At 44.5% G+C, this 22,480-nt stretch overlaps 1 protein-coding gene across 1 annotated transcript in view; it reads right to left on the bottom strand.

Moving 5' to 3' along the window:
- EVC2 (EvC ciliary complex subunit 2) overlaps nt 1-22,480 on the bottom strand; it is a 162,086-nt gene that overhangs the window by 107,792 nt on the left and 31,814 nt on the right. Inside the window, exons 8-9 of the mRNA XM_040238361.1 lie at nt 4,170-4,304; nt 1,363-1,502 (exon numbers count right to left, since the gene is read on the bottom strand). Of these exons, the coding sequence (XP_040094295.1) occupies nt 1,363-1,502; nt 4,170-4,304 (275 nt within the window). The remainder of the gene's footprint in view (nt 1-1,362; nt 1,503-4,169; nt 4,305-22,480) is intronic.

Here is a 22,480-nt window from a genome sequence, read left to right as displayed (position 1 = left end):
CCTCTATTTATATATACATATATAAAATACTAAATATTTACATAAATATACTCTACTTCTGTATATATACAGAGGTAGAAATATAATGTGGTACACATGAAACTTAAAAATGTTATAAACTAAAGTTAACTCAATAAGTAAAAAAAAAAAAAAACACAGATCTTGGTTCTTAAAGGTTAATAAATCGATAAATAGACAAAAAGAAAAGAACTGAACCCAGTTTAGCCAACAGTCATATCACCTGGTCTGGATTCTCTCTCAATATGTCACTTTCTTTCCTTCACTACACTACTCAAGACCCCAATCCACACATCAGTCATACTGAGTTACTGACACTTCACCAAACGTATATAACTTGCTCATTTCCTGTCTTGACATCTGCCCTGTCTTTCCTCTGCCTGAAACGCCTTTCTTCACTTAATCTACTTGAAAATCTTTAAGAATTAGTTAAAATATCTCTTCCTCTGGGAAGCATTTCTATGACCTGCTCAGAGGTAATTACCTTTTCTTTTGTGCTCAGCGAGCCCCAATTTTAGCATGGTACTCATCAAATTTTCATGGTCACTTCCATTTCTGTGTTTGTCTTCCCACTAGGTCAGACTGTCTCACAGCTCAAACTATGTTCTGTCTTTTTTCTTAAATACCAGGCATAGTGTTCAGGGCATGGCAGTTGTTTGATTATGACTCACTTGAGTTCAGCTCAGTTCAGTCGCTCAGTCATGTCAGACTCTTTGCGAGCCCATGGACTGCAGCACGCCAGGCTTCCCTGTCCATCACCAACTCCCAGAGCTTACTCAAACTCATGTACATTGAGTCAGTGATGGTATCCAACCATCTCATCCTTTGTCGTCCCCTTCTCCTCCTGCCTTCAATCTTTCCCAGCATCAGGGTCTTTTCCAATGAGTCAGTTCTTTGCATCAGGTGGCCAAAGTATTGGAGTTTCAGCTTCAGCATCAGTCCTTCCAATGAATATTCAGGACTGATCTCCTTTAGGATGGACTGGTTGAACCTCCTTTCAGTCCAAGGGACTCTCAAGAGTCTTCTCCAACACCACAGTTCAAAAGCATCAAATCTTCAGTGCTCAGCTTTCTTTATAGTCAAACTCTCACATTCAAACATAACTACTGGAAAAACCATAGCTTTGACTATATGGACCTTTGTTGGCAAGGTAATGTTTCTTCTTTTTAATATGCTGTCTAGATTGGTCATAACTTTTCTTCCAAAGATTATGACTACTGAGTGACAAATGAATGATAAGTGGATGAATTAATGAACAAAATACATTCAGTGTTTGCTCTCATGCTGCTGTAGATAGAACATTCATGATATCCATGGAAATATAATGTGACTGAGAATACTTACTCTTCTAAGGCCTGAAGCATGCTCCCGGGGTCCTCAGAAGACAGAATGTCTATCATTTGGTCATTGAGAGCGAGATCTTCATTCACACCATCAGCTGAGGTGAACTGGGAGTGTTCCAGCTTGTTTTCGTGATGTTGAACCTTCAAGAGAATTTCAGGAACAACAGTTGAGTGGGCCTTCCTGTGAATGTCACATGCTGGAAAAGTCATGAGGGAATGTGGGCATCTGTAATCAGAGAACCTAGTTGGCCTCACCACTGGTGGTGAGCAGACAAGACTCAGGCAGAACATTGCACTTTCCTGGGCCTCGTTTTCTCATCAAAGAAATGGGATCATAATTCCAGTAGCCCTGCACAGACTTGTTGTGTGGATAAAACAAAGCAGGGGATAGAAAGAGCTTTATAACAATAAAGATCTAATACAAATATTTCACCATCACCATCATCATCATTCCCCCATCCTCATCATCACCACCAACACCATCATATATCACCATCACCACCATCATCGCCACCAACACCATTATATTATCACCATCACTGTCACCGTCATCATGATGCAGAAGAATTAACAGATGGCAGATGGACTTCAACATCATGGATCTGGTTGGTTTCTAATCAGAATATAGAGTTGTCAGATGGAAGTGACATCAGAGACAATTAAGCTCAATCCTTCAGTTGGATAGATGATGTATCTGTGTTGCTCTCTGACATTACTAATGTCACAAAAATGCATAATAATTATACTAACATTTAAGAATTTCTGTCTCGGTGCCTTGTATGAGTTATATCACGAAAATGTTACACAAAATGTGTTGATGTCCCCACTTTACATATATAGAAAATGCAGCTCAGAGAGATGAAAATGACATTATTAGAGTTCACACAGTTCATAAAGAGCCTGCATGGTATTTGATCCAAAGTCTACCTAACTCTAAACGCTACCTTCTGCTTTATAACACATTTTCTCCTTGATCACCACCACAAAGAAAAAAAATTTTTTTTTAATGTGGAAAGATTTCATATTGTGATGTTGGAAAAAAAAATACTACTAGAGTCTTCAGATCTTAAATCAAATTCACACTTTGCTTTCCTCCTGTGGTTGTAACAATCAGCCTTTAATCTCCGAGAAATGAATTCTGCTCCTTCATCGAAAGAACAGGGTGAGTCTCGTTCATCTGTGATTGATAACAGCTTTGGGAGAGTAAGTAGAATGTCTCATTAGATGGGCCATTTTTCTTTTTGCCACTTCTGCCTGTCAAGGAGATTGTGGGTTGACCTCACTTTGAAATGACAAGTCTCTCCTCCAGGAAGTAGAGACAAAATGAACAACGGGTCAGGACTACCAGCCTCCAGAGGCGGGGTGTGTCCCTGGAAGCCAGGTCTCAGCCTATACTTGGCCATCTGAGGGCTGTTTAGCTTTACTGGACTCAGTTTCCTCACTACACGGTGAAGGAAAAAGATGACAAATGTTCCTTTCAAGTTGCTGGACCTCTGGGTGACAGTCACCCAGGCCCCATGGTCCTGCAGAAATGAACCACCCCTCAGGGTGCTCACCCCCAGCAGTGACTTCTCATCCTAGGACAGCAACCTGTTTCCCTGCCTCCATCTGTGCATCCTCTGATTGGCTGCAGGGTGATGGTGGAGACTCATTCCTTCACATGCTCACCAAGTGCCAAGTGCCAGGCTCCTTGCCAGGCAATGGGGATTACAGCAGCTAGCATCAGTCCTCCAACCATGACCCCTGCCCTTGCTCTTCCATGCCTTTGAGCCCAAGATCTACCAGCCAAGACCTACACTTCTTTTCCTGAAGGCTCCTTCTGGCCTTCAGAGTCCATGTCAGGGAACTAGGGCCTTTGTCCTGGCCCCCTCCCCACCCCTGTCCTCAACCAGCAGCATTTCATAACTCAATACCTATTCTCTTTCTCCCTTCAGGCAGGATGACTCTGAGGCTGGTTCTACACTGTCCCGAGTTCCCAGGTGGGACGAAGAAGCACCTGGTACCCACAGTGGTAGTTTGACTGGCTGCCTTCCTTGCCACCTCACTCCCCCATCCCCTACCTTTACTTCCTGGGGTCACTTTCCATATCAACTATTTGCATTTGGATCCTGGTCTCAGGGTGTGCTTCTGTGGGAATGCAGACCAAGACAGGAACACAGAGAGTGAGGAGTTCACAGACGGGGATAAACGGTGGGGAGGGGCGTGGTCCAGAAGCCAGGGCAGGAACCCAGGGGGAGGGCCCCTGACTCGGCCAGGAAGTGGCCAAGTGACGACTTCCAAGGAGAGGCAAGGCCAGAGATGAGTCTTACAGGACGTGTCAGAGGCCTGCTCATTGAAGAGCAGAGGGAGTATTACAGAAGCATCCTGGTGAGTGTGGAGAGCTCAGCAGTCATCGTCTAGAGCGGGATGTTGGGGTGTGAAGCTGGACCACAGGGGGCTCTCTTTATAAGCCACACTAAGCCATCTGGGCTTCATCCTGAGGACGAAGGGCAGACCAGGACCTGAATCAGGGTGTGGCATGAATGCACAGTGGGCCACACAGGCAGGCACTCAGTGATTCAGCCAGAATTAGGGGTTCCCAATCCTGGCCATCTGGTTAGAATCATCCAAGGGGCTTTTAAAAACAACTAATGATGGGGATGCCTCCCGGTAAAGCAGTCCGAGTCTGTGCAGGAGGGCCTAGCTTTGAGCATGCATCACGGTTCCCCAGGGGTCCTGACATCCATCCAGAGTTGAGGGATAAACTTGAACCTCACATCTACCACCAACCAACTGCCCTCCAGGAAAAAGATGTGCGTGGATTCCCACCTGATGTCTGCTAAGCAAGCTTCCCTTCACACACTGGTATCGAACCATGAAGAAAAGCACAGCCCAGGTCAGCACCAGGGAGAGGATGAAGGCCATGCAGAACCCTGCTGCGTGGAGGCCATGGTTTGGCAGAACCTGTGGGGATAAGAGAGAGAAACAGATCTGTTCGTGGTCACTTCACATCTTTCAAGGCAAGTTACGACTGAGTTAGAAAAGAACAAGAACAGAGTCAGTGAGACCAGCCTGGGTTTGGATGAAGCTTTGCCTCCGATTAGCTGGTTACCTTGGGACCACTGCTGAACCTCTTTGGGCCCAAGCACTTCAAGGAGCTGAGCATGGAGGCTTGCGCATGACAGGACCAACCACCCCAAGGCTGGCACATCACAGGCACTCAGGAATGTTAAATCCCCCAATCAAATATGTAACAATCCTAAGGCAGCAGGAAGGAACCATGACACGCTTTCAGTCGGGCAGAATTTCTGCAGAGGCCAGAGGAAGAATCCATAGTGCCCTCAACTTCCCTCAAGGCTGTCCACTCCCCCGGCCCTAGGACCACTACCCATTAAGGGTGGAGCCCACTTTGGATGTCGGGGTCACTCTGGAAGATGCACGTGGCAGCCGCGGCATCACACAGCAGAAGGCAGCCCAATAAATGACCACCCAGGGTGGGCTGCAGAGCTCACGCGAGCTTCATTCAATGTGTCAGGCGTACTCTCTCCTGGACGGCTTCCTCCGGGCTCCACTCTGTGACATCCTGGGACTAATGTGGATTCACTGATGGGCCGGGAGTAGCCCGCACCAAGTAACAATTGTGAGAAGCAGTAAGTTCTAGACTCCCCCTACATTCCACCCCTCCCTCCACCATCTCTTTGGGATCCAGAACACGACACCAGACAGCAGCAGCTGCCATCTTCCTAAGCACTCAGCATGGGGCAGGCCTGGGGCCAAGGTCATGCTCTCACGTCAGGGCTCACGTCGGAATCACCTGCAAGGTCTGCATTCCACACTCAGGGATTCTGCGTCACCAGACCTTGGGCAGCAACCGAAAAGAAGCATTTCTAGCAAGTTCCCAGGAGTTACTGCCGTCCTTCTTGACCAGAGGCCACTCTCTGAGAACCCCTGGGCTAAAGGTTTCACAAGAACTAACTCCTTGAATCCTCCCAAAGACACTTTGAGTAAAATGAGGACAGCTCTGGCTTTCAAATCCTCCAGACCTGAATTGGAATGCCTCCTCTATCAAAAGAGCTGGAAGGTAACAATATCTGGGGGCCAGGGACTTGACCTCTGACAACCTCAGTTCTGTTATCTGTAACATCGGGATAAAGACATTACTTCTCACAGCAGGGAGAGTAAATCAAATAAAAACACAGAGGAGTTGCATGCAAAGTTCGACTCTTTTATTTAATTGACAAATATGTATTGGGTGTCTACTGGGTACCAGGCTACATGCTAGAAGCTAATAAGATGGAGATGCGTTCTCCTTTGTGTGATTATGCTCTTCCTGTGGGCACTGGCCAGGGCTGACCCAGACTACACGCTTCTTACAGAAAGGGCCTAGAGCAGCACAGCAGCTGAAGCTTGGGCTCTAGACTCAGACCACTGGGCGTGGGCCCAGCTCTGCTACCTCGTGGCCATGTGGCATTGAGCAAATCACTTCATCTCTCTCTCTCTCTCTTTTTGGTGCGGAGCATTTTTAGTCTTTTATTAATTTGTTACAATATTGTTTCTGTTTTATATTTTGCCTTTTGGTTGCAAGGCATGTGGGATCTCAGCTCCCTAACCAGGGATCAAACCCCCACCCCTGCATTGGAAGGTAACATCTTAGCCACTGGACAGCCAGGGAAGTTCTCACTTCATCTCTCTTTGCCTTTGCTCTTCCCTTGTAAGACAGAGATGAGAGCCCTCCAAAGGTTGTACTGAGGGTTAAACAAGAAACATGAACAAAATCCAACAAAGTCATCAGAAGAGGGCCTGACCGTGAAAGTTGCTCACGAAATGTGATTTTTGCCCTGCCTTCCCCTGTAGGCTGGGTGACCCAAGGCGACTCCACTGGTCCAGAAAGGGGGGTGTTATGTAGTGGCCATTAACCACTCATTTCATCAGAAGGTTATCTCAAAAACAGGCCTGGGAACTTCCTGGTGGTCCAGTGGCTAAGACTCCGTGCTCCCAAAGCAGGAGGCTCGGGTTCGATCTCTGGTCAGGGGAACTAGATCTCATATGCCAGAACTAAGAGTTTGCATGCTGCAACTGAGATCTGGTGCAGCTGAAATAAATAAATAAATAAATAAAAATAGCTAAAAAAACAAAACAGGCCTGGCCTGAGAGAGCCTCCCATTTTGATGATACTTTGACACTTTGGAGAGTTTTTACAAAATGTCTATTCTCAAAAATGAAAGGGAAAAAAGGTCTGTGTCCTTAACAAGGGGCTTTAAAATGTCCACCCCTCACATCTAGGGTTCATGCCTCAGGAGATAATTCAAAGCTATACATAAAAGTTTACACACAGATTGGTTTTTGCCATACATTGACATGAATCAGCCATGGGTTTACATGTATTCCCCATCCTGAACCCCCCTCCCACCTCCCTCCCCATCCCATTCCTTAGCCTCCAATTAAAATAAATAAAGTAAAAAAAAAAAAGTTACACACAGGTTGGTTGATATGCACAGAAGATTTATTGACATATAAGACTGTTTTTAAGAACATTAAATAAAATAACAAATGTGGATGTATCCTAAATGCTCCACAATGTGGAGAATGGTTAAATATTTTAAGATTCTATGAATTATTCTATCCATATAATGGGCAATCATTCAGCCATTTTATAAATTTTGAGAAGCAGGGTAACACATGCATGCCAGTGGGAGAAAAGGGGTTTTTGACAGAAGGCAAGGGTTTAAAAAGGAAAGTGAATACCCTATGTGACCTTCTGCACCCTCTTCTAACTCTGCTTCCCACAGGGTTAGATAGTTAAATAGATACTGGTTTTAGTTTCTATAGTTTAGTGAACCAGAATGGTTAGTTAACTTAAATATGCTAAAAATTACACATGCATCTTTATTTCTCGATTTATCAACATTACACATTGTTTATGAATTCCTGCTATGACAGATGTGGATTTAGGTCATGAATTTTTACCCTAAAAATCTGAAGGATTTGTTACCTCCCAAAGGCTTTATATCCCTCCTTACACTTCCTCCCAATTTTAATAGTTATATTCAGTTAGCTATCTTTGCCTAACTTTGAAAAGTTGAAACTCAATTTTTATGGCATTAAATTTAGAGAATATTTCTTGTCTTCTTACTAAGAAACGTCATGAAACTAAAGCCCAATATTTTCCTCCTCCATCTCTCTTTTCACTACTTCTGCCCTCCAGAATTTATTGTTTATTTTATACATACCTATATGTGTGTATATTCTGCAATCACAATTAAGTCTTTGTAGTGGTTTATAAGTTAATTCTAAAAATAAAAAATATTAAAGACTCTGATGATTATGATTAGATGTCTGTATTCACTGCATATGAATGGGTATGCAAATTCACTCAAATTAACTGAATGTAATCCTGTGTAACTAAATATACACCCCTCTGTGCGTGTGTATGCTAAGTCACTTCAGTAAGGTCCGACTCTTTGTGACGCTACAGACTGTAGCCCACCAGGCTCCTCTGTCCATGGAATTCTCCAGGCAAGAATACTGGAGTGGGTTGCCATGCCCTTCTCCTGGGGATCTTCCTGACCCAGGGATCAAAACCAGATCTTCTGCATTGCAGGCAGAATCTTTACTGTCTGAACCACCAGGGAAGCCCAATATATGCCCCTAAAAGTGACATATTTTTAATGCAGTGCCCTTTCTTACCCTATCAATTTTCAAAATCATGACATATTTTTAGAAAACTTCAATTTGGACCAACACTTCTTTGTGTAACTTTTTGTTTTTCCTGGGGTTTCTCATTGCTTTTCTTTTTTCTTCCTGTTGTGACATCCATTTCCTTAATATTAGTTGCTGCAGGGAGTTATTTTGTTGTTGTTGTTGTTGTTCCTTAACGTCATCACTCCAGGAGCTCTCTGACATTCCAATCTGCCCAGGACTGGCTACTTTCCAGGCTTGCTGCACTGCTGTCACTGGAGGTCTCTCTTTACTGCTTTCTGTATTCCACGCATGCTCAGTCACTAAGTAATATCCAACTCTTTGTGACCCCACAGGCTGCAGCCTGTCAAACTCCCCTGTTCATGGGATTTCCCAAGCAAGAATACGGGAGTGGGTAGTCATTTCCTTCTTCAGGGGATCTTCCCAACCCAGGGATAGAACCTGTGTCTCTTGCATTGGCGGGCGGGTTCTTCACCACCGAGCCACCAGGGAAGTTCCTTCTATAAGATTGTTATATTACTGATTAAAGAAAAACTATGTTTTGGAATCCATTCCTTACTTTTTCTTGTATTTTTTTTTAGTTTGATAGGGTGTTTTCCATATTTGTGTGCTCTCAAGTAAATTTGTGTAGAACATGCTTTTATTTCTCATGTTACTCTGCACTCATGTGATTGTTATCTTGGCTGAGTCCAAGGTCCAAAACCTTTTTCCCTCAGAATACTGATGGTGCCACTCCACTGTCTTTTAGTGTGGCTGATGACCTCTTAAAAGGATCTTGCTTTCCAGGAGTTTTACGTTCTGAATGCTCAACCACTTACAAGAAGATTATGAATTATTTTTTAAATGCAACAAAACACATTATATAACATTTAACATTTTAGTCATTTTTAAGTGTACATTTCGGTTATGTTAAGTACGACCACACATCACCACCATCTCCAGAACTTTTTCATTTTGCAAAACTGAAACATTTCCTCTGCCCAGTCCTGTTCCCCGCTCCTCCCCTCCACAGGTGATCTGATTATGATGGGGGAACCCCATGACCACCTCCTGGGTTCAATGATTCACAAAGACTCACAGGACTCAGTATATAGTCATCCTCACACTATGATTACAGTGAAAGGATACAAAGAAAAATCAGCAATAGGAAAAGGCACGTGGGGCAAAGTCCAGTGGAAACCAAGAGCAAGTTTCCAGTGTCTTCTCCCAGCGGTCACATAGGACAGACTTAATTCCTCCAGTAATCAGTTTGATGACCCATGTGAAATGCTGTCCACTAGGGAAACTCATCTGAGACTTGGTACCCCTGGAGAAGTAGAAGGGGTGGAGGCCTACGGATACTAGAGGACAGGAAGGCCTGGTGTGCTGCAGTCCAAGGGGTCACAAAGAGTTGAACATGACTTAGTGACTGAACAACAACAACAAACCCTGGAGTAGGAAATGGCAACCCACTCCAGTATTCTTGCCTGGAAAATTCCATGGACAGAGGAGCCTGGTGGGCCACAGTCCATGGGGTCACAAAGAGTCAGACATGACTGAGTAACTGAACACACAGGCATGCATGCAACTAGGGCTTTTACTCAGGACTAGTCACGTAGGCATCCTCTGCCTGCTACCGTGTGTGTGTGCTGAGTCACTTCAGTCATGTCTGATTCTTTGCAACCTTACAAACTGTAGCCTGCCATGCCCTTCTCTGGGGGCTCTTCCTGACCCAGGGATCAAACCCATGGCTCTTATGTTTCCTGGGTTCTTTACCACTAGTGCCACCTGGGAAGCATGTACCAAAATTCCAGGCTCCCAGAAGAAAACAAAACATTTTCAACATAAAATATATTGTTTATAAGAACACTTTAGGCAACGTGAGCCACTCTTAGTTCAGTAAATGGTGAGGATCATCCTGAAATCCAAGTTCCCAAGTGCCAGCCAAGGACTCACCTTGTAAGCTGGCCTTTCTAAGGATAGCCAACTCAGGTCAGCTATGTTAACTCTTCTGCACACTGGCTACTATGTTATACTCAAACCCTATCTCAGCACCTGCTTCCAAAGAAGCCAACCTGTGACAGCAAGCTTAATTCAAAATGACTGCAGACCTCAATGCTCAGTGTTCAATTTACAATAGCCAAGACATGGAAGCAACCAATGTCCATTGACAGATGAATGGATAAAGAAGATATATGCAATGGAATATTATTCAGACATTAATAAAGAATGAAATAATGCCATGTGCAGCAACATGGGTGAAATCTAGAGATTATCATACTAAGTGAAGTTAAATCAGACAGAGAAAGACAAGTATCATATGATAAAGCTTTCAAGTGGAATCATTTTAAAAAATTATATAAATGAATTTATTTATGAAACAGAAATAGACCCAAAGACATAGAAAACAAATTTATGGTTACCAAAGAGGTAAGCGGGGTAGAGATAAATAGTTTGAGACTAACATATACTTCCTAATCTATATAAAACAGATAACCAATAAGGACCTACTGTACGGCACAGAAAACTATACTCAATATTTTGTAATAAACTATAAGAGAAAGGAATCTGAAAAAAGAATATATATATGCAAAACTGAATCACTTTGCTGTACACCTGAAATTAAAACAACATTGTAAATCAATACACTTCAATTAAAACAATGGTTGCAGATTATGGGAACATTTAACACATTATTTAGGAGCTGGGAGACAACTAACCCATTTCTCATTCCTGGGATCCCAATGCAGTCTGTATGTAGTTAAGGTTAAATTTATCTGACAGATGAACAAAGCCAACTTGACCTTCTAGACAATCAAAGCCAAGTTATGTCAGAACCAGGAGCTTTGGTCCTGAGGCTTATTGAAACCTGAATACAAGCATGTTGCCACATACGACTCACCTCTGATGAATCAGCCTCTGTCCACAGAGGTTGTTATCAGAGATGATCAGAAAACCAATTCTGTTTTCAGATGCAAACACCCTGATTCTAAATCTTACATTTTGATTAGCACCAAATTGAAATGCAAGTTCTCCATTTGTGCTGGCAACAGCCCTCTGAGCCCTGATTTGTGTACCTACCAGATAAGAAAAAACAAATCAATACATATGAAAAGGAGTTCACAGAGCTTATATTAAAATACTGATGGAAAAGAGACAAAATGTCTGTGTCTAAAGAGAACTAAAGGCTGTAGATCAGTGATCTGTTTTCAAGGTTTTTTCTTTCACAGAAGGCAAACTTTTTTTTTTTTCCAGCTGTAGGGAGAATAATGGAGAGGTGAAGGACATTAATGACATTCGATCACCTACAATATGCCATTCCCTGGGCTAGGTGCCTGTAGGGGGTTAAATTGTGCCATCCATAAAGATATACTAAAGTCTTACCCCCAGTGCCTCTGCATGTGACCTTATTTTGAAATAAGGTCTTTGTAGACATGATCAAGTTAAGATGAGGTTATATGGGATTGTGTCTGGTCGCTCAGTCGTGTCCGACTCTTTGCAGCCCCACAGACTATAGCCTGCCAAGCTCCTCTTCCCATGGAATTTTCCAGACAAGAATACTGGAATTGGTTGCCATTTCTTACTCCAGGGGATTTTCCTGACCCAGGGATCGAACCCACGTCTCTTATGTCTCCTGCACTGGCAGACGAATTCTTGACCACTAGCACCACCTAGAAAGCCCAATCCATACTGGATTAGGGTGGATCCTGAACCCAGCGATGGTATCATTATAAGGAGATGGAGGCTTGGAGACAGACACACACAGGGAAAAGACCATGTGGTCACGGAGGCAGAGATGGGAGTGACACAGCTACAGTTGAGGAAGGATTTCCAAGAGCCACCTGAAGCTAGACAGAAGCAGGGTCCTGCTCTCCTAGAGCCTTCAAAGGGAGCAAGCCCTGCGGACACTTTGATTTCAGTCTCCTAGCCTTGGGAACGGTGTGGGAATAAGTTTCTGTTGTTCTAAGTTTTCTGATCATTTGCTGCGGCAGCCTCAGGAAATGAACAAAGTGTGCTAGTGCTTTATCTCATTCAATCAATCTTCAGCAATCTGGTGAGGGGTGTATTATCCCCTTTCCATTGAGAGATAAATGGAGATGCAGAGAGTTCAAATAGTTAATCAAAGTCCACAGCCAAAGAGCAACACAGCTTGCTCTGACTCCAAACTCTGTGTTTTCCCCTAGTACATCAGACCACTTACCATCCAGGGGGCTGTCTGGTTTTCTAAGCACATTTTTAGTCCCAACCTCCCATACCACGGTAGAAGTTGCTTACATGATGGATGAGAACTAGAAAAAACTACTGGGGCATAACTTTAGGCAGGCAGGATCAATGTACTAAAAAAGGCAGGAACAGAACTAACTCATTCTCCCAATCAAAATCTCCCTCCTTCCCTCCCTCCCCTTCCTACTTCATGAAGTAGAACAGCTGAGACAGGCCACCTCCCTCCTACTCTTCTTCCAACCTCCACCTTCTCTGAATCTCCACCTTGGGATCTTGCCCTCCTTAATCAGTTGCATGGCCAAGATAAAGAGCAGAGGCAGTGTGGGGAGCAGGAGCTTAATATATTAATAACAACGTGGCTGCAGGAATGAATGCCTGTATTTAGGAAGAGGGAAAAGCCAGGCCAGCTCTGCAGACCACACCATCTTTCTCCCCTTCTCTCCTGCAATTTCTACTTTCCAATATGAGGTGATAAGTACACCTAGGTAAAGACTGCCTCCTTGGGGCAAGCCCACTCACAACTCTCACTTTCTTCTTTTTCGCCTTCTCCATTTATCTGTGTTGCTAAGTTAAGCTGGGTCCTGCTCCCTTGACTTGCCCACAGTGCCTCCGCTCTTCAACTTCCCTCCTTCATATAAATGACCAAAGAAGAATGAATCTCAAGCTTTTGTTTTATGGGAAGGAAGAAGCTCCCTAGAATCACTCATATCACCATCATTAACATCACCACCAGCCACGTCATTATTGCCATTATCACCACCATCACTGTAGCTAATATTTATTGACCAGATTCTGAGCACCAGGGATAGTTCCAAGTGCATTACATGCATTATCCATTCACTCCCCACAGCAATATTATAAAGTGGGCATTACTTTAATCCATATTTTCAAATAATAATACCAAATACAGGTAAGTTAAATAGATGGCCTAAAGTCACAGAGCTAGTAAGCAGTAGACCCAGGATTCTCATCGCAAGGTGTAGACGAATAGCTTTCACACCACAGCTGCCTCCATAGGGCTCAGGCTCCAGCCTGGCCTTTTACCAGGAGCCCTGCCTTGAACTGTCAGGGGCTTGTGCCACTGTGAACATTCTGATACTCTCTCTGAGCACCCAGCTCACCTTATTAGGGTGTGACTAGTAGGGCAGAACTTTAGAATTCCTGAGTCTCTGGCCAAAAGCCTTCTCAGTCCCCTCAACACTATGCTTAACTATCAACATTTTCACTGATCTTTCACCGGAGGCCAAGTAATTCCTTTCTAATCGTTGCTGTTGTTGTTTAGCCACTGTGTCCGACTCTTTTGCAAACCCATGGACTGCAGCCCACCAGGCTCCTCTGTCCAGGGGATTTCTCAGGCAAGAATTCTGGAGTAGGTGGGGTGACATGTGTGGCTGAGGTGAGGGGGAAACCCTGAGGACTGGGGTGGGAGGAGGGACAGCCCCTGGCTCAGATCAAAAGACAAGGAAGACCTTCCAAGAGGTGACTGTGGGCAGAGGGCAATGAGCCAGGCCAGGAGGAGGGCAAGCCAGGCAGAGAGAAGGGCATGAGCCAGGACCTGCACATGGCAAGAGACACAGTCCAGTTCCAACACAGTGGGTTAGCAACATGCGGCATCATTCTATGGGCTTATGGGAGATCATGGCAGGGTTTTAAGGAAATAACATGGTCAGATCAGTGTTTTAGAAACAGAAATCTGGCTACTGTGTGGCTTCAGCCTGGAGGAAGGCAAACCTGGATGCTGAGGACCAGAAACAAGGCTGTGAGAAGCAGCAGAACGTACTCAGAAATACCATGGACCTAGGCCATAATTGCTGAGAAAGATTGAAGGTGGGAGGAGAAGGGGACGACAGAGGATGAGACGGTTGGATGGCATCACCAACTCAATGGACGTGAGTTTGAGTAAACTCCGGGAGTTGGTGATGGACAGGGAGGCCTGGCCTGCTGCGGTCCATGGGGTCGCAAAGAGTTGGACATGACTAAGCGACTGAACTGAAGCCCTAATTGGGGGTTCAGCTCTCAGTTCTGCCCTCCACCACACAGGGGGGACTCTGAGCCTCCCCCTTCCTAAACTGCATTTCCGCATCTGTAAAATAAGGGCAAAAATCTTGCAGACAAATTCCACTAATCATTTGAAGCACAGATTTCAAAGAGCCTATTTATCTTAAACTTCATTATCTAAGAATAAAGAAAAGGAGGTAGCTCAGTGACCCCAGCCTCCCCATCCCCAGCGTCCCCACTAACTTTCCTTCTCATCTCTGGAAAAGAATCATCTGTTATTACCACCTCTTTAATCACATATGAGCTGGTAGCAGATTCCTTTGATGAGTTTCACCGTTGTTATTTATGAAGAGCAATGCCAGACCAAAAAAAGACTTTCAAAAGAAATGCTTTAAGTGCTTAAAATCCAATAAAAAGTTACACGAGCATGAGGAAAAATTGTTTATACAGTTTTACTTCAGTTATGTAAGAAATGCATTCATAGACTTGTGGAAAGCAAGAAACCACCATGTTAACAATGGTTATCTCTGGTGGCAAGCCTAGAAGGTAATTCTTCTAATTTTCTCCCTGTGTCTGTCTCTCTTTCTCTGTGTGTGTGTGTGTGCGTGTAGAGTGGTGGTTTCTTTAAAATGTCCACAATGGACATACATTAAATCCCATCCCCTCCCCAAACCAGAAAGAGTCTGAAAGGGAGACCATATTGATTTCCCTAGAGGAGATTTTAGGAGTAATTTCACTAAGATCCTTCCACTGCTTGAGGAAGCAGAGGGCTGTTGTCCCACAGCCCTTGAGGGGCAGCTCTGACGGCAGAAACTCACACAATTCTGGCAGGAGCAAGAGCTTGCAGGTAACCACACACACTAACAGAGTTGTTAAGTTACAATCTAGTGAATGAGGCTTGGATTGCAGAACCACAGAGCATGATTCCATTCCTCAATGTTTGTCATCAAGCTTCAGGACCTTGGCCAGTTCCCAGAGCCTCTCAGGACCTAGGAGTTTTTTTATTCTTAAATCAGGACGTAAAACTAGGTAATCTTTAAAGTCTGTCCCTGGGCAAAAATTCTACTCTGATGTCAATAAAAATGTATTAAGTGCTAACAAGGGGAATAATCTCAAAGTCACAGAGTGACAAAGTTTATCGGATGTCCCAATGCCACTGGATCCCAGTGAGGGGTGCCACCAGCATGCTTGGGAGATGTGAAGGAATCACGGAGGTGGAGACAGTTGGTCAGGGTTCCCATAGGATGTATGCGAGCTACCCAGAAGACAGGAAAGAAAAGATCAGCATATGTAAAACCAGAGTGAAGTGGGAAACACAGGAACCCCATGGCACTGGGATATAGCAGAGGCCACCATTTTTGATGGAGCCTGAATACACCTAAGGGAACTGGGCTTTATCAGCAGGCAGTGGGGAGCCCCTCCAGAATAGAAAGTGAGCAGACTGGTGTTTCAGGAGGAGGGGATGAAGGATAGCGGAACTGGACAGGCAGGAGGCTGGGGTAGTCATTCAAACAAGATGTAACATGGAGAAGGCAGATGTGATGAAACGTCACTGCATGCCTCCAGCCTTGTGTGTGTGTGTGTGTACATATACGCTTAGTCGTGTCCGACTCTTTGCAACCCGATGGTCTATAATCCACCATGCTCGTCTGCCTATGGGATTTTCCAGGCAAGAATATTGGAGTGAGTTGCCATTTCCTACTCCAGGGATCTTCCTGACCCAAGGATCGAACCTGTGTCTCTAGTGTCTCCTGCATTGGCAGACAGGTTCTTTATCACTGGCACCACCTGGGAAGCCCTCTGAGTGAAACCCAAAGTCACATGATTTTGCCAGCAGAGTTACAAGTTCCCTCCACTGTGCTAAAGGGTACATACTGTAAATCCTTGTATTTGAGAAATTCTCATATCATACATAGCTACTTACAGAGGCATTCTTTATCTTATAAACTAATAGGAGCTCTTTAGATATCATAAAAAGCTGGCATAGGAAATGGCAAGGCTGTATATTGTCAGCCTGCTTATTTAACCTATATGCTCAGTCGGACAGGACTGAGTGACTGAACAACAATACATCATAAAGACATTGCTGTTGTTGTTCAGTCACTCAGTCCTGTCCTACTTTTTGTGACCCCAAGGACTGCAGTACATCAGGCTCCCCTGTCTTTCACTGTCTCCCGGAGCTTGCTCAACCTCATGTCCATAGAGTCGGTGATGCCATCCAACCATCTCATCCGCTGGCATCCTTTTCTCCTTTTGCCTTTGATCTTTCCCAGCATCAGGGTCTTTTTCAGTGAGTAGGCTCTTCGCATCAGGTGGCCAAAGTATCAGAACTTCAGCTTCAGCATCAGTCCTTCCAATGAATATCCAGGACTGATTTCCTTTAGGATGGACTGGTTGGATCTCCTTGCAGTCCAAGGGACTCTCAAGAGTCTTCTCCAACACCACGGTTCAAAAGCTCAGCTTTCTTTATAGTCCAACTCTCACATCCATACATGACTACTGGAAAAACCATAGCTTTGACTAGATGGACCTTTGTAGGTAAAGTAATGTCTCTGCTTTTTAATATGCTGTCTAGGTTGGTCATAGCTTTTCTTTCATGGAGCAAGTGTATTTTAATTTCATGGCTGCAGTCACCATCTGCAGTGGTTTTGGAGCCCAAGAAAATAAAGTCTCATTGTTTCCATTGTTTCCTCATCTATTTGCCATGAAATGATGGCACTGGATGCCATAATCTTCGTTTCTTGAATGTTGAGTTTTAAGTCATCTTTTTTACTCTCCTTTACTTTCTCCTTCACTTTCACACTTTGATCAAGAGGCTCTTTAGTTCCTCTTCACTTTCTGCCTTAAGGGTGGTGTCATCTGGAAATCTGAGGTTGTTGACATCTCTCCCAGCAATCTTGACTCCAGCTTGTGCTTCATCCAGCCCAGCATTTCACATGATGTACTCTGAATATAAATTGAATAAGCAGTGACAATATTCATGATTTTCCTCGATGTTTTTTTTCCCCATAGCATATTAACCAGGATTTACTTTTTACAAACTGTTTCATCTATTTAGATTTATATCTATTGAGGGAATTCACCTTCATTTTTCTTCCAGAAGATCCAGTCAATTGCTCCCAAAATTAATAAATGAAACATTCTCTCCCCATTGAGTTGAAATATCATTTTATCAGATACACGTATATATAGATACTCTGTTTTATCTAGTTTTATCCACTGGTCTAGTTTCTCTTGCAAGACCTGCATATAGTGTTAATGCAGCTTTCTAATTTTTCATATCTGATATGGCAAATCTTCCCATGCTATTCTTCATTTCAACAATTTCTCATCTAGCCTCATAAACTTATATTTTCAGATGAAACTTTGATTGATTTGATCACATTCCTCCCCCCAATTCCACTATTATTCTTACAGGAATTACACTCTAAATGAATTTGGATGACATACCAATTGGTTTAAATGTCTCACTCTTGATTAGATCCAGATCCTTGGAGTAAAATATGGTGACTTGTTCTCCCAGTGCCTGGCAGGATGCCCAGCTTTACTGTAAGAAGCTGGAGTGAATCAGAACACCTCCATGCAACTATTATACACAGGATGGATAAACAAGGTCCTACTATAAAGCACAGGGAACTATATTCAATATCCTGTGATATGGAAAAATATGAAAAAGAATATATATGTATAACTGAGTCACTTTGCTGTACAACAGAAATTAACACAACACTGTAAATCAACTATCAACAAAAATTTTTTTAAAAAAAGAACACCTGCACTCAATGTCCAGCACAGGGTGGAGTGATTATTTTCCTCTCTGTTCATCCAGGAGGCAGAGAGGACTTCTTGAGGCCTTATCTGACAGATGTCAGTTTCACCCTCAAGAAATTAATAAAAATTAAGGAAGTAACGGGGTCTCTTCCAAGTGTTGCAGATCCCAGCTTACATAATGGGTTATATAATGTGTTTACTTTGTACTGGGTTGGCCAAAATGTTAGTTCAGACTTTTTGGCCAACCCAATATTGTTTTACCTGCTTGATGAAAATGTCAGAGGAGCTTATACCTCACTGCCAAGCTCTCCTATTCATCAACACATGTTCCTAGTATAATGACATTACCTTTGCAGGTGCCCAAGCCAACCTGGTGGCTCACACACTTTACCTAGCAAGGGCCATTACGTGCACCCTAATGGTGCCAGGCACTGTGCTTGTGTGTGTGTCCTAGTTGCTCAGTTGTGTCTGACTCTGCACTGTGCTTGCACTCAGTAAATCTTGGTTCACGTCCAACCCACAGTCAAAACAAGCTTAACCTTGATGTCAGATCTTCAGCTGCACATTTTAGAAACCTCTCCTCCATCTTTAGTTAAGCCTTTTTTTTAAGCTCCAACTGAACTCTTACCTCTTCCAAGAGGCCTGCGATCCACCGAGCCCACTCAGCTCCCCTGCACCTTGTCAGTACCACTTGATCTATGATGTATAGGTCAGGTTCAGTTCAGTTCAGTTCAGTCACTCAGTCGTGTCCGACTCTTTGCGACCACATGAATCACAGCACGTCAGGCCTCCTTGTCCATCACCAACTCTCGGAGTTCACTCAGATTCACGTTCATTGAGTCCGTGATGCCATCCAGCCATCTCATCCTTGGTCGTCCCCTTCTCTTCCTGCCCCCAATCCCTCCCAGCATCAAAGTCTTTTCCAATGAGTCAACTCTTTGCATGAGGTGGCCAACATACTGGAGTTTCAGCTTTAGCATCATTCCTTCCAAAGAACACCCAAGGCTGATCTTCAGAATGGACTGGTTGGATCTCCTTGCAGTCCAAGGGACTCTCAAGAGTCTTCTCCAACACCACAGTTCAAAAGCATCAATTCTTCAGTGCTCAGCTTTCTTCACAGTTCAACTCACACATCTATACATGACTACTGGAAAAACCATAACCTTGACTAGACAGACCTTAGTTGGCAAAGTAATGTCTCTGCTTTTGAATATGCTATCTAGGTTGGTCATAACTTTTCTTCCAAGGAGTAAGTGTCTTTTAATTTCATGGTTGCAGTCACCATCTGCAGTGATTTTGGAGCCCAAAAAAATAAAGTCTGACACTGTTTCCACTGTGTCCCCATCTATTTCCCATGAAGTGATGGGACCAGATACCATGATCTTTGTTTTCTGAATGTTGAGCTTTAAGCCAACTTTTTCACTCTCCTTTTTCACTTTCATCGAGAGGCTTTTTAGTTCCTCTTCACTTTCTGCCATAAGGGTGGTGTCATCTGCATATCTGAGGTGATTGATATTTCTCCCAGCAATCTTGATTCCAGCTTGTGTTTCTTCCAGTCCAGCGTTTCTCATGATGTGCTCTGCATATAAGTTAAATAAGCAGGGTGACAATACACAGCCTTGATGCACTCCTTTTCCTATTTGGAACCAGTTGTTCCATGTCCAGTTCTAACTGTTGCTTCCTGACCTGCATACAGATTTCTCAAGAGGCAGGTCAGGTGGCCTGGTATTCCCATCTCTTTCAGAATTTTCCACAGTTTATTGTAACCCACACAGTCAAAGGCTTTGGCATAGTCAATAAAGCAGAAATAGATGTTTTTTCTGGAATTCTCTTGCTTTTTCCATGATCCATTGGATGTTGGCAATTTGATCTCCGGTTCCTCTGCCTTTTCGAAAACCAGCTTGAACATCTGGAAGATCACGGTTCACGTACTGCTAAAGCCTGGCTTGGAGAATTTTGAGCATTACTTTACTAGCATGTGAGATGAGTGCAATTGTGCAGTAGTTTGAGCATTCTTTGGCATTGCCTTTCTTTGGGACAGCCTCACAAATTCAGTCACAGCTGATGTACACTGTTCGGCTTTTTTCCTCTTGTTTAATGTTGCAAAGTGGGGGGATGGATAGTGGGTGATGGGCAGTCTGAATCTCCAGGCTGCCGCAGACTCCACTGCACCTTAGAATCTTCCATAGGCCTGACTCACACACTTGCAGCACTGGTGTGACTCTCACGGAAGTTGAGCTTGAGACTCTGATACACAACATTTACACACAATTAATACAGAACAGTTGCACAACAGTATTGTTTGCATGTTTCACAACACTGATGAGGCTTATTGAGCACTTAGAGAATGCCAAGCACTGTGCTCAGTACTTTGCCTGCCTCAATCCATTTACTGTGGTTATCACCCTATAAAGCAGGTATTGTTATTATTCTTATTTTACAACTAGCATACTGAAGTCCAGGGAGGTAAGTAGCGTGCCCAGTGTCACATACAATCAGTGGGGGAATAGGGATTCAAAGTCAGGCTTCTGGTGTAAAAACTTATTTTCCCCACAATACTATAGGGCCATCACTGACTTGTCTCATCTCTCCACTTGATAATGACCTTTATGAACATGGTCCACAGGCAGAGGTTACTTGGCCCAGGGACCAGTGGGGCTGAAATCCAACCCACTGCTCCACCGCCTAGCCTTGCACCCATGGATCTTGAACAGGCATCTGGAGCAGGACTCCCAGAGGACAGAAGTCTCAGGCCTGTGTGTGAACGCCCTTCTGCAAAGCTGGTATTAGAACAGGATTTGAACCTGGACACTTTGGCTCCAGACCCGTGCTGTCTGCAGCCTGGGGGGCCACCTATTCCTGCTTCTCCTGAAGGCAATGTGTGAGCCAGAGGCAGCCCTGAAGAGCTGGATATGGTGTGCCTCCATCCTGATGAGAGGGTCTGGGCCATAGTGGTGAAGTGAAAGTTGTTCAGTTGTGTCCGACTCTTTGCGACCCCATGGACTAATTCTCCAGGCCAGAATACTGCAGTGGGTAGCCTTTCCTTTCTCCAGAGGATCTTCCCAACCCAGGGATCGGACTGGGGTCTCCTGCATTGTAGGTGGATTCTTTACCAGCTGAGCCACCAGGGAAGCCAAGAATACTGGAGTGGGTAGCCTATCCCTTCTCCAGTGGATCTTCCTGACCCAGGAATTGAACTGGGATCTCCTGCATTGCAGGCAGATTCTTTACCAACTGAGCTATCAGGCCATGGAGGAAGGGCTCATAAATATTGATTAAATGAATGTTCTCTGACCTTTATTGCAATCACGCAACCATCAGCTACCTCCTCTGCTGAGGGGCAATCACAGGCAATGATGACAATCAGCCCAATCAGGGATCTTTACCTGTTGAGGGCCACCCACAACGTAGGGCACAGTGGGGGATGCATGGACCAGCCAGGAGAACTGTCTACACCTGTGTGCCTGCCTCAGGTTTTGTTCCTGCCTCTTCTGTGCAGGAATTCGGCTTGCTAGGAGGTAGTGTGGTCCACTGACCAACAGCAGGGCTCTGGAACCAAAGGGCCTGGGTTCAAATCCCGTTCTAATACCAGCTGTGGAGAAAAGTGCTCACGCAGAGGGCCTGAGGCTTCCATCCTCTGGGAGGGCTGCTCCAGGTGCTGGGCCGTGGCTGGTGTCTGGGAACTCGGATTTCAGAGGGTTCCCACCATCCCCTGATAAGTGGGGCTCACAGCCTAAACTGCTGTGCATATGGTGTGGTTTACACTCAACACATGCTGTCCTGCTGGGAGGTGCCAGACACCGGGTCTCTAATGATTCCCTGATGGACAGGAGTTCACATGTGATGTCACAGCTCCATGCTGGAGGAATTCAGCGTGCCCTGCGTGTCTCCACTGGGAGAGAATCTGGGAAGCCTCTACTTGGTGTCTTCAGAGCCCATCTGGCATGTCTCTTCCCTTTGCTGATTCTGCTCTGCACCTTTCTCTATCACACATCAGCCTGAGTACAACAATGTGTGCAGTGCTTTGGGTCCTCCTAGGGAAACCCTGCACCTGGGGGTGGTCTTGGGAGCCCTGACACATGGTCATGTGACCGTGGGCAAATGCCTTGACCTGGGCATGCCGCAGTTTCCCCATATATGAAATGGAGGCAATTTAAAAGTTCAATCTATCCCCCAAGATTGTAGTGAAGATGTCACGATTCAGCAAATGTAAACACCTTGGCCTGATAATTACTGCGAGGCTTCCCAGGTGGCATTAGTGGTAAAGAATCCATCTGTCAATGCAGGAGGCACAAGAGACATGAGTTGGATCCCTAGGTCTTGAAGATCCCCTGGAGGAGGGCATAGCAACCGCTCCAGTATTACTGCCTGGAGAATCCCATGGACAGAGGAGCCTGGTGGGCTAATGGTCCATAGGGTCACAAAGAGTCAGACATGACCAAAGCAACTTAGTACGCATGCACTGAGGG

The sequence above is a fragment of the Oryx dammah genome, unplaced genomic scaffold (assembly GCF_014754425.2).
Source record: "Oryx dammah isolate SB20612 unplaced genomic scaffold, SCBI_Odam_1.1 HiC_scaffold_3, whole genome shotgun sequence".
Classification (NCBI taxonomy): Eukaryota; Metazoa; Chordata; class Mammalia; order Artiodactyla; family Bovidae; genus Oryx; species Oryx dammah.
This window is presented reverse-complemented; position numbering and strand designations above follow the sequence as displayed.